Source organism: Pristis pectinata, chromosome 33, assembly GCF_009764475.1.
Source record: "Pristis pectinata isolate sPriPec2 chromosome 33, sPriPec2.1.pri, whole genome shotgun sequence".
Classification (NCBI taxonomy): Eukaryota; Metazoa; Chordata; class Chondrichthyes; order Rhinopristiformes; family Pristidae; genus Pristis; species Pristis pectinata.
The window spans coordinates 1182386-1195240 of NC_067437.1; the positions used below are offsets into that span (position 1 = coordinate 1182386).

The 12855-nt window shown below is 48.4% G+C and overlaps 1 protein-coding gene across 1 annotated transcript; it reads left to right on the forward strand.

Moving 5' to 3' along the window:
• Positions 1-6903: 6903 nt before the first annotated feature.
• LOC127585615 (uncharacterized) lies at positions 6904-12855 on the forward strand. The gene is made up of 5 exons (XM_052043217.1): positions 6904-7002; positions 7831-8031; positions 8877-9038; positions 9404-9531; positions 11916-12855. The coding sequence occupies exons 1-5, from the start codon at positions 6904-6906 to the stop codon at positions 12322-12324; spliced, it is 999 nt and encodes a 332-aa protein (XP_051899177.1). The 3' UTR covers positions 12325-12855.

Sequence of the window (12855 nt, forward strand, 5' to 3'; positions counted from 1 at the left end):
GGTCTCCTATTGGCATGTGCTGTAATAATTCTGCATTGCAGGCTTTAAAGGTAATGGATTAGAGGAGAAAATGGGCAGTTTTGTTGAGATGGCTACATCTCCCTTTAAATAGTTTGATTCAAATATGTCAATAAACCTTTACATGTCACTGGTGTTTGCTATTTCTTTGGTTTTGCATTTCTGCCAATGGTATTTCACAATTCATGCTTTGGAATTTTGTCTGCGTGAAGAACTTGTAGCAGCAAAGGGACCTTATCTTCAAGCCTTAGTCCAAATGTGGACAAGAGAGTGGAATATTCCCAACAGTTGAGTGCTGCCCTAGCAGAAAGCACATTATTTCAAAGTGGAACATGGAAGCCAGTGTAAATACAAGGATGTTTGCTAATGATTCAAGTCTTGTATTTGCAACTCATGGGATGATCAAGTATGGTGCTCCCTGCAGCAAGACCTGGACCATATTCAGCAAGAGTCTGGTAAGTGCAAGTAATTCATGTCACGTTCCAGGTGTTTATCAAGCCCATCTTCCTTAATATTTGACAAAATTGTCATGTCAGAATTTCCTGGAGCTAACAGCGTGGAGGTCACTATTGACTAGAAATTTGTTACTGGCCCAGGTAATTACTATAGATTCAACAGTAGGTCAATGGGTAACAAGCTGCAGCAAGTGAGCTCAGCATGGATAGGTACATGTGGTAGGGATATTTGGCTATTACAGAAAAATGGTAATATGGTGAGGGGTGGGCAGGACTGGCAGCTCAGTATCCAAGGATACAAATGCTACATGTGTGATTGGAAGTAAGAGGTGGATGAGTTACGTTTCTAACTGGGGAAAACATGACAGCAGCACTTAGGATATTCCTGGGGGAGTGTCCAGTGAGGGTATATGGATGGAACTTGGAAACAGGTGAGTAATGGGATTGCACTATAGGCCCAAATCTTAGGAATTTTCAGAGCTAGTATGTAGAGAGATTGCAGATAGCTGTAGGAAAAATAGAGTTGAAATTGGTGATTTTAATTACCCTAATATTGAATGGGATTGCCATAGTGCTAAGGGCTTGAATGGGGTGGAATTTAAGTGTGTCCAGGAATGTTTTCTCAAGCAATATGTAGATGGCCATATTAGAGAGAGGACAACATTGGACCTCTACTGGGAAATGAAGTAGGCCAGATGACTGAAGTGTTGTTGGGGGAGCACTTTGGGACCAGTGACCATAATTCTCTTAGTTTTAAGATAGTTATGGAAAAAGAGGACTGGTCCGCAGTTAAAGTCCAAAATTGGGGCATTAGACAGGAACTTGCAACGGACAATTGGGAAAGGCTGTTTGCAGGTAAATGGATGTCTGCTAAATAGAGGCTTCTAAGTGAGATTTCATGTTCCTGTTAAAGTGAAGGGCAAGGCTGGCAGGATTGGGGAACCCTGGTTCATGGGGGATATTGGTCAGGAAAAAGATGTATGTCAGGTATAGGAAGCTGGGCTCAAGTAAATCCTTTGAGTATAATGGATGCAGGCATGCACTTGAGGGAAATCAGGTGGGCAAAAAGAGGAGATAGCTTTGGCAGAGACAGTAATGGAAAATCCTACGAAATTTTATAAGAATATTAAGAGCAAAAGGGTAACTAGGGAGAGAATAGGTCCCCTTAAGGATCAACGTGGTCATCTGTGTGGAGCTACAGGAACTGCGCAAGGTCTTCAATATTTCTCATCTGTATTTAATGTTGAGAAAGTCATGGTAGGGAATTCAGGGAAGAGATTCGTAATGTATTGAAACAAAGATGCTGGTAGCCGCATTAAAATGCTTAAAGGTGTATAAATCCCTAGAGCCTGACTGGGGCATTGAGTACAAGAGTTAGGAAGACATTGGTGAGACCACAGTTGGAATATTGTGTGATTAGCTAGTCGCCTAGCTATGGGAAGGACTTTATTGAGCTGGAAAGAGTGCTAAAACGATTTGCAAGGATGCTAGTGGGATTGGAGGGCTTGAGTTGGGAGAGACCAGATGGGCTGGTACTTTCCCTGAAGTATAGGAGGCTGAGAGGTGACCTTGTAGAGGTTAATGAAATCATGAGGGCCATAGGGTGAATGGTCAGTCTTTCCCCCAGGAAAGGAGTTTAAACTAAAGGGCATTGTTTTAAGGTGAGGGGAAAAATTTAGAAATGTGAGGGGCAATCTTTTCCACACTGTGGTGGGCATGTGAAACAAGCTGCAAGAGGAAGTGTAGAGGTGGTACATTTTCAATGTTTTAAAAGCATTTGGATTTGGTACGTAGATAGGAAAGGTTTAGAGGGATATGGGCCAAACTCCAATAAGCAGGCCAGGCTCAGGTAGACAACTTGGTTGGGATGGACAAGTTGGGCCAAAGGGTTTATTTCGTTCTGTATAACTCAAGCGTGATGCTATTACAGCGCCAGCAATCAGGGTTTGATTCCCGTCGCTGTCTGTAAGGATTTTGTACGTTCTCCCGCGTCTGCGTGGGTTTCCTCCAGGTGTTCCAGTTTCCTCCCACATTCCAAAGACATACAGGTAGGTTAATTTGGGTTTAAAATGGGTGGCGCGGACTCGGGCCGGAAGGGCCTGTTACCACGCTGTAAATAAAATTTTAAAAAAAAATTAACTCAATGACTCTACCCATTCAGAACAAATTGTACCTTGATAGCATTATGGAAATGAAAAGAATCCAGTTAACATTCTGATGAAGGGATCACAGACTGTGTTGGTTATTTTCTTTCCACAGATGCTGCCTAACTTGCTGATATTTTAGTGTTTCTGTTTTTGTTGGTTGGGTTATGTTTCATGTATAAACTGTTAACAGATTGTCCACTCAAACCTATAACTTACCCCGCACAGCTGGTTAAATACATAAGAATATCAACACTTGCACGTTTCTAATATATTATTCTGCATTTGGAACTAACTTGTACAGTCATACTTGTACAGTATAGAAACAGGCCCTTTGCCCACTGCACTATGCCTATCTATACTAACCCCTTGGCTGCATTAATTCCATATCCCTCTATGCCTTGCCCATTCAAGTACCTGTCCAGATGCCTTTTTAAATATACCTTCTTCCTCTGGCAGCTCATTCCCAATGCCAACTATGTGAAAAATTTACCCCTCAGATCCCCTTTAAACCTTCCCACTCTCACCTTAAACCTATGACCTCTAGTTTTAGACTCCAATATCACGGGAAACAGAATCTGGCTATCGACCCCATCTATTCCTCAGAATTTTATAAAGCCTCTAGTTGCTTCATAGCTCGCTTTGTTCCAGGGAAAACACCTATCAAGCACTCAAATTCATGTAACATCCTCGTGAATCATTTCCTTACCCTCTCCGGTTTAAGTCGTATCGTTCTTGTAGTGTGGTGACTGGAACTGTGCACACCACAACCCAAAGTGAGGTCTTACCAACATCTTGTACAACTGTAACATGATGTCCCAACTCTTGTACTCAATGCCCTGTCCAATGAAGGCAAAAATGCCATGTGGCTTCTTCACCACACTGTCAATCTGTGTCACCACTTCCAGGGGTCGATGTACTCGCATCGCTAGGTCTCTCTGCTCAATGACACTCCCCAGGCCCCTGTCATTCACTGTATATGTCCCTGGTTTAACTTCCCAAAATGCATCACTTTACACTTGTCTGAGTTGAATTCCAAGAGCCAGCCCATTGCCCACTTTCCCAGTTGATCTAGATTCTTAGACCACTGCCCACTATACCACCACTTTTGGTGTTGCGTGTAAACTTATCACGCCACCTACATTCTCATCCAAATCATTAGATGACAAACGGGATTTGGTACTGATCCCTACAGCACACCACTGTTCACAGGCTCCAATCTAATAACCAGCCCTCCATTACCAGCCCTCTGCCTCATACCACTAAGCCAATTTTGATTCTAATTGGCCAGATCACCCTGAATCCCATGTGTTCTAAACTTCTGTACCAGCCTACCATGTAGGACCTTGTCAAAGGCCTTGCTAAGGTCCATGCAGATGATGTCTACCACCCTGCCCTTGTCACTCCTCTTGGCCACCTCTTTTTAAAAAAAACTTCAAATGTGTGAGACGTGATTTCCTACACACTATTGCCTGAACAGCCCTAGTCTTTGCAAATAAATCCTGTCTCTGAGTCTCCACCAAGAACTTTCCCACCAGTGATGTAAGGCTCACCTTACTTATCCCTGATGCCCTTTTTAAAGACACAACATCCCGTAGTGTTCCAGTACCTCATCTGTGGCTAATGAAGCCTCCAAATCTCCGCCAGGGCCCCAGCAAACTTCCCCTGCTTCCCTTAACATTCTCTGATACAGTTGGTCAGGCCCTGGGGATCTATCCACCTTTGCTGTTTTCATTTATTTGTGCTTGATCAAAAACTTTGGAATTTTCCCTCTGACAGGATCAGGAGTTCCTTGATCACTCGGGAGTCAGACACAGTGATTGGAGGTCAGAATAACTCAAGTGTAAGAGCTGGGCATTAAATTTTAGTTAAACCAGTGATGCACATTCTTTAAATGAAAAGTGAATTCTCTACTGATTCTGGGGAAATTGATTCCAGTAGCTTGTCCACCTGGTGTGGTGACAATACTCCCAAGTGCAGCCCAACTAAAGTTTTAGACAGCTGCAACATGACTTCCTGACTCTTGTACTCAATGCCCTGACCAATGAAGGCAAGTGTGCCATATGCTGCCTTTATCACCCTACTGTATCTACTTCTGTTGCCATTTTTAGGGAGCTGTGGACTTGGACCCCAAGATCCCCCTGTACATCAATACCCCTAAGGGTCCTGCCGTTAACTGTATAATGACCCCTTACATTTGACCTTCCAAAGTGCAACACCTCACATTTTCCTGAATTTAACTCCAACTGCCACTTCTCTGCCCATAACTATAACCGATCTATATCCTGCTGTATTTGATAACCTTCTACATTACCCACAACTCCACCAATCTATGTGTCAATTGCAAACTTACTACACTTTCATCCAAGTCATTTATGGATATCACAAATATAGGTCCCAGCATTGATCCCTGCAGAACACCATTGGTCATGGACCTCCAGTCAGAGTAACACACCCCTGTCATGTATGGCCAAGCTAATTTTGAATCCAACCCACCAAGTTATCATGGATCTGTTCATTTTAAATATCAATCCACCGAGAATTCTATTCCACCTGGTATTGTGGTGGGAATCAGCTCCACGTCACCATCATATCACTATCTAACTTATTGCTTGTCTGACAGGATATGGTTAACTAACCTCTGAGAAGATTAGTGCTGTTTAATGTTCTACTCCCCCATCCAGCACCGGTGGCAGTTTCGACAATGGTGCAGTACAGTATGGTTCAGACAAGTTTCTGGCTGCACAATCCACAGCAGCACCCAGACCATTTATCACCTCAAACTTTTCCCAGATACCTTCAGGCACAGGCAAGTATGGCTGGTCTTCCACCTTCCATAACAAACTCATTGAAAACTGCTGCATAACCTAACTAGCAGTCCATCATCTACCACCCTTGTGCATGCCAACCTAACGTGGTTTGCCCCTTCCTCTGGTGTTCTGGCCTCTGGCACACTCTGAATCTCATCATCCTTCAGACTGCATCAGGCCTCCCCAACTTTCTCTGGAATTTCCTCCTATCAAAACTTGTGAAGATTTCCAATCATCCTATTAGTTACTTCCAATATCTCCTCTGTGTCAAATATTAGGCAGGTGTGGGGGAGGGGGGAGAGCAGATCCACTGGGGGATGGGTCAAAGGTAAGAAAAGTTTGTGAGAGAGGGGCAGGAATTACTTAAAGTGGGAGAATTCAATGTTCATGCCGTTAGGCTGCTAAGTTCCAAGATGGAAAATGAGGTGTTGTTCCTCCAGTTTGTGCTTGGAATTCTCCTGGCACTGGAGGAGGCCGAGGACTGACGTATCAGTGATGGTGTGGGAGGGGGAGTTGAAGTGACCGGCAACGGGGAGATGCAGATTAGGGCTACAGGCAGAGCGCAGGTGTTCTGCGAAATGGTCACCTAGTTTGTGTTTGGTCTCACCAATGTAGAGGAGGCCGCACTTGGAGCACCAAATGCACTACCAAGTATATCCTCCCCTTCCCACCCCTTTCTGCCTTTTGCAGGGACCACTCTCCGCGACTCCCTAGATCACCCATGCTGCTCCCACCCCAGAACTTTCCACTGCCCCTGCCTTAGGTGCAACACCTGCCCCTACACCACCTCCAGCCAGGGACCCAAATAGTCCTTTCAGGTGAGACAGAGATTCACCTGCACCTCCCTTAATATCATCTACTGCATTCGGTGCTCTCCCCTCCTCCCCTGCACCTGCCTATCGCTATCTCTTACCTGCATCTACCTATCACCGCCCCGTACCCACCCCGCCTCCCCTCTTTGTCCACCTATCGCTGCTCTGCTTTTCCCTCCTATATATTGGGCTTCAGTCCTGAAGGGTCCTGATCCCAAACGTTGCCCGCCTGCTTTTCTCCACGGATGCTGCCTGGCCCGCTGAGTTCCTCCAGCATCATCGTGTTTTTCATCCGGATTCCAGCATCTGCGGTCCTCTGGTCCTCTGGTCCTCTGGTGCTGCCACGTTCTCAGACTTAACGCAATAACCGAGGGAGGGAGAGTTATCGTCACTTTAACGTTTCCGTTTGCACAACTTCAGCCGGCACCAGTCTGCTGTGTGTTACCATGAACAGAGCTCAACACCCACCAGGACCATCACGGCAGCCCGGTGCATCCGACCGCGGACGCTCTCCGCCCGCCTCTGTGCGGGACCCGGGGGGGGGGGGGGACGGGGCACCGCCGCCACGTGATCTCGGCACTGTATCCAACGTATCGACGTCAGCGCGCCGCCGTTTCCACGGAAACCAACCAAACATTGCGGGAGGAGGGGCTGGGCCGCGCCAATGGCGCCGCTGGACCGGAGACCCGACCTGCACCTAACGAGCTCGGGGGTCGGCCTGCACCACAGCCCGGGCCGGTACTGGCCGCCCTCCGACTTCAGGGTAAGCGGTGGGGGGGGGGGGGGTCTGATGGACCGTTCACCGTCAGACCGGGGGTGGGGGTGGGGGGCACCCCCAGGCTGGGGGAACCGGCTCGGTTGGGAGGGGACACCCCCCCCCCCCCCAGGCTGGGGGCGCCCCCCCTTTCCCCGGAGATCACTTTTCCATTGCCAGAAGTTCCTCTGTTGGGTCAGCGGTGATTTCTGTAAACGGTGTCAGGCAAGCAGCGCCGTGCTCTGATAGAGCAGTAACCCCCAGTGGAAGTGAGGGCTTCCTATGGGGACTGTGGCGCTACCTAATTCTTCAAACCCTTCTTTGGTTAACTGTTACCCTGTTGGAGGGGAAATCACCTCCATGTGAAGGCAGTGGTGAACTGCTCTCTGAAACTCAGTTCAAGGCCAACTGGGGACCTATAACAAATGCAAGTTACAGTAGCCAAATAACTTAGCAACTCACGGACCTTGGGTACCTGGGAGGAAACCAGAGCATCAAGGGAAACTCTGGGGTTCACAGGGAAAGTGTGTAAACTCCACACAGACAGCACCAGAGGTCAGGATTGAACCCTGGTCACTGGGAGCTCGAAGTAGTGGCTCTACCCGCTGTGCCGCTGAGAAACGTCCATACTTAAAATTAACCTTCTAGCCCAATAGTGTCCAGTAGTGTACTGGAAATTCCACTGAGAGCTCAATTAATAGTCCAGAGAAAGTGTCATTGAATGTCTCGGGGATAAAACTCTAGTTAGGCTGCATCTGGAGTATTGAGTCCTGCAGAGATCAGAAGGAAGTTTCCGTATTAAACATGAATCGCCATGTCCATTCTTGCTTCTTTCAGTTTTTTTTTAAGGATCCTCTCCCCCCAAAGCTGAGAGAATTAAATGCCATCCATCCATACGATGAGGTTTTTAACTGCTATGAGACCACAACAGGCTCCGCGCACAACCTCAAGACCATCGGTGGAGTCCTCGGTCACCCTCGCCACGTAAAGGCTCGAAACCACTGGAATGTTCATTACATGAAGGATCTGTCTGAGAAGGTGAGGCCAGCACAGGTTAGGTGGAACTTTCAGTGATTTTACGCAGGATCCTTTATTGGCATCGTTTCTGTGTATTGATCAAGGGAATGACAAGGGTTCACATTCCCCATGGGGCAGTGGCAGTGTTTTCTGCACTCAGTCAGATGTGGGTTTGGCAGTGGAGAGAGGGGACTGCTGCTCCGTCCCACCAAACACTCCCACGGCAGCAATGGAACAGATTGGGAAACAAAGTGAAAAAGAATGGGGTAGATGTGGAGTAAAGCTCCCTACATCACCCACTGCCTCACCCCTCCCCCTCTCCTCTACACTGGGTATCTTCCCTCTCCAATCTCAGTCCTGATGCAGGGTCTGAACACGAGGCATTGACAGTTCCCTTCTCCCCCCCCACAGAACCTACTCAACCCACTGATTTTCTCCAGCAGACTGTTTGAAAGCTCCCTGTATCCCATTTCAAAAAACCATCCCAGAACAGCCACAATACAGGTTAGATACAGTGTCAAAAGTTTCCCTTATCCTGTCTCAACAAACACTCCCAGGGCAGGTACAAACGGGTTAGAACAGAGTGAAGCTCTGTCTATAATGTTGAACTCTCAGGGGATGCAGATACAGAGTGAATCACTGTGAACTGTTCCATCCAACATTCCCAGGGCAACATGCCTGAGATGCAGATAGAGCTCCGTTCATTGTCTCAGGCTCAGATCCCCTCGGTCCTGTTGTGGATTCACGGGAGTTAGAAACCAGCCGGAGCCTGTATCAGACTGTGGGCCCTTGGAAATGTCATCCCATTGACCATGGCTGTATCAGTTTCTCTCTCAAGATCCCTCGCTTCTTTATCTGTTTTACAGCTGAGCCGGCGAGACTGGAAGACTGCGCTGAATATGGCCAACCAGACAAGTGAGATGAAGGACAAATTCACAGGGAGACTTCCACAGTCCATGGACACTGCTTTTAGGGCAGGACCACAGCCGTTCCCCCTGGATAATCACCTCAACAACGGACCATCAAAAGTAAGGCCGAGAAAGGACTTGAACTGCCCTCAGGACCTAGCAGCTGAAACAATCCTGTGGCTTAAACACTCACACAGTTCCCCACTGGCAGAGAAACCAGAGCCCGAGCAACATACAACACGGGCACACGCGTGCAGTGTGGAGACATGAACAATACACACATGCATATAATACAGGTGTATATACACGTGCAATATGGATACACATTAATATGGATGCATGCATTGAACACACACACACACCCCACAGCATGTTGGCCTGGGAAATATGGTTGATTTCAATGGCTTGACTTGATGGGCAGCATGGACTTGATGGGCTGAATGGCTCCTTTCTGAGCTGTAACTTTCCATTATTAAACTTTACAGAATATCGTGGCCAGCACAGAGAATGCAGCGCTAGCCGGGAAGGAGTATTACGTTCGAGATAAGGATGTTCTGCGCCTCAATGACATTTACCTGTCGACCACCAACAAAGACTTCAGAGCCTTTAAAAAGTACGTTTATAATCACTGTCCCTTCACCTCCGACTGTGAAGCACGTTGTCAACCGGAGCTACTGTTAGGGCCCGTTTAGCCTCAGCTATGTATGTAACTCCTCTAATGTGGTGAAACATCCCAGAAGCCTTCACAGTATTGTTGCTGAGGAGATGTAATTGTAAGACCACAAGACCATGAGGTATAGGAGCAGAATTAGGCCATTCAGCCCATCGGGTCTGCTCTGCCATTCAATCACGGCTGATTTTTTTTTTGTTCAACCCCATTCTCCCACCTTCTCCCTGCAACCCTTAACCCCCTCACCGATCAAGAACCCATCGACCTCTGCCTTAAGCACACCCAATGAGGCAGGGATTGGGAAGAGGGTTAAGGGTTACGGGGGAAGGCAGGAGAACGGGGTTGAGAAGGGTCAGTTCTGCACCGTTGCAGATGTTCGGGGAGGAATTCCTTCATGTCATGAACTGTCCGGTGGTCAGGGGCTGTCTCGTGGTGAGGCCGGCCAAAGATGGTCTTGAGATGGTTGTGGGCTCACAGTGGCTGTGTGAGGGACCTTTGGCAGTCAAAGGCACAGAGGGATTCAGTTCGGGGATGAGTGAGAGGGTGGAACTGGAGGGGTGTAAAGGACCCTGGTGGCTGTAGATCTGGAGACATTCCAGAGAGAGTGCGGGGGGATTTCATCGAGGGCTTTGAAAACAAGGATGGGAATTTTAAAGTTATCACCAAGTCGTGGTCAGAGTGTTGACAGAGACCACTTGGCCCATCAGGTCCATGCTAGCTTCTGGTCCCACTCCCCCATTTCCCTACACCCCTCACCAGTTCTGTCCCTCATGCCCAGCGACTGCCCTTCTGATTATTTTTGCCTTTCGTCCACACTAAGAGGTAATTTTCAACGGCCAACTGACCTTTCAACACGTTTTTGGGATGTGGGAGAGAATGGGAGTAACGTCACGGGGAGAACTTGCAGATTCCATACGGAGAGATCGAACCTGGGACCCCAGGAGTTGTGACAGTTCAGCACTAACTGCAGTGCACTAGGGTGGTGACAACTGTAGGGGACATAATGGGGATGGGTGTCACCAGAGGGTGGACCAGCGGAGGACGTGGGTTTCCTGAAGAACTTCATTGACCCTGTTGGATTTTTAATATAAAATGATGAGATTGTTCATTCAGTTTCATGGTCTGTCGCAGTGACGTCCAAACTCAGGACCAGTGAGTCCCAAATCCTGGGCCGTAACTGGGGCTTCCCTCGTACCTCTGGATGCTCTCTGCGTCATAGTGTCACACGGCTCAGTAACAGGCCGGTCAGCTCACTGTCTGCGCCAAACCTCAGGCACTCACCTATATTGATCCCAGTTTATTCCCCCACCCCCGAGCCCACCACTCACTCACATATTGGGGGCAATTTACAGCGGCCAATTAGCCCACTGACCTGCTCGTCTTTGGGATGTGGGAGGAAACCAGAGCACTCGGGGGAAACCCACGCGGTCACAGGGAGAACGTGCAGACTCCACACAGTCAGCACCCGAGGTCAGGATTGAACCTGGGTCTCTGGCACTGTGAGACAGTTGTGCAAGTTGTCGGTGAGGCCGCACTTGGAGCACTGTGTACAGTTCTGGTCACCCTGTTATAGGAAAGACGTGGTTACACTGGACAGAGTGCAGAGAAGATTTACGAGGATGTTGCCAGGACTCGAGGACCTGAGTTATAGGGAGAGGTTGGCCAGGCTGGGTCTTTATTCCTTGGAGCGTAGGAGAATGAGGGGCGACCTTGTAGAAGTGTTTAAAATTATGAGAGGCAGAGATAAGGTGAATGGTAACAGTCTTTTCCCCAGGGTAGGGGAGTCCAAAACTAAGGGGCATAGGTTTAGGGTGAGAGGGGAAAGATTTAAAAGGGACCTGAGGGGCAACTTTTTCACACACAGGGTGGTGGGTGTGTGGAACGAGCTGCCAGAGGAAGTGGGTGAGGCAGGTACAACAGTGTCATTTAAGAAGCACTTCGATAGGTACGTGGAGGGGAGGGGCTTGGAGGGATATGGGCCGAATGCAGGAAATTGGGACTAGCTGGGTGGGCGGCATGGACTGGTTGGGCCGAAGGGCCTGTATCTGTTCTGTATGGCTCTATGACTCTACTAGTTGTGCCACCGTGTGCTCTGGTACCAGGCTTTGCTTTATGCCTCGATCGTGAATAGTTTCTCATTCACAGTGCTTTAGCTCAGGACATTTGACTGCCCGGCAAGGTGGCACACAGTACACAATGTGTGTCGGCTCTCCGGGTCCATCTCAATGACCCACCAGGGCGATGAGGCACACCCTGCCCTCGGGTAAATGCGAGCAGGCAGGGACCTGAGCACCACGTGTGTCCTCACCCTCTCTTCTCCACCACAGGGAAGAGCTGGAAGGGTTTCCCAAGAAGGATGTTGTCACTTTCTGGCAAACAGAAGACTACCCCAAGGTCTGGGGCCACGGACTGAAGGAGAACCCTCTACCCAAGGAAGCCCAGCGCATCGTCCGACAACCTGGGCCGATGATCGACCCTGCCGTGTTCCCTGCCCCAACCAGAATCCCTCGCCAGCCTAAACATCTCCCACCTGTCCCCAACCGGGGGCTGAAGACCCTGTTCCAAGAGTCCTACCAGCCCCCCAGCGATGTCAAGCGGACGCAAGATGTCTTCTGCCCCCTGAGGGCGCCCTGGGTAGTGACCCAGGAGGCGTCTGTCCCAGAGATCATGTCCGTGCCCCTGATGTACAAAACGGAGTACATGACGTATGGAAGCAAGCGCCCTGTGATCATGTGAAGGGTCCTCTCTCTCCCAAAGGCACGCAGGTTGCCTCCTCTGTCTGCTGTTCACGTCTCACATTGGTCATGATATTGGAATTATGTATCAGGAACACACGATCCAAGAGGCTTTTCACCCCTGCTTTCTGATGGAGCTCTCTAGTTAACCCACTCCCCCACCTCCTTTGCTCTGCCTTTTCAAAACTTCTGAACATGACTTTTGAATCTGCTTCTACTTCCTTTCAAGCATCACGCATTCCAACGTTCCCAACTTCTCCCCTCTGGTTCCTTTGCCAAGCATTTTAAACCTATGTCCTCAGTTTACTGACCCTTCCACCAATGGCAACAGCCTTTGCTTATCGAACCTGTCAAACCCCCACATTATTTCAAACTCCTCAACCAACTCTCCCCTCAAGTCTGAAGGAGAATTGTTACCAAGAATTCAACTCAAATACTGTAAATATTTGCTTTGGAAGATCTTTATTCCAACTGGAGTCACAACCTTTTCATCAATGTCCCAGTTATCAGCACATGAAAATTAAGAAATAAA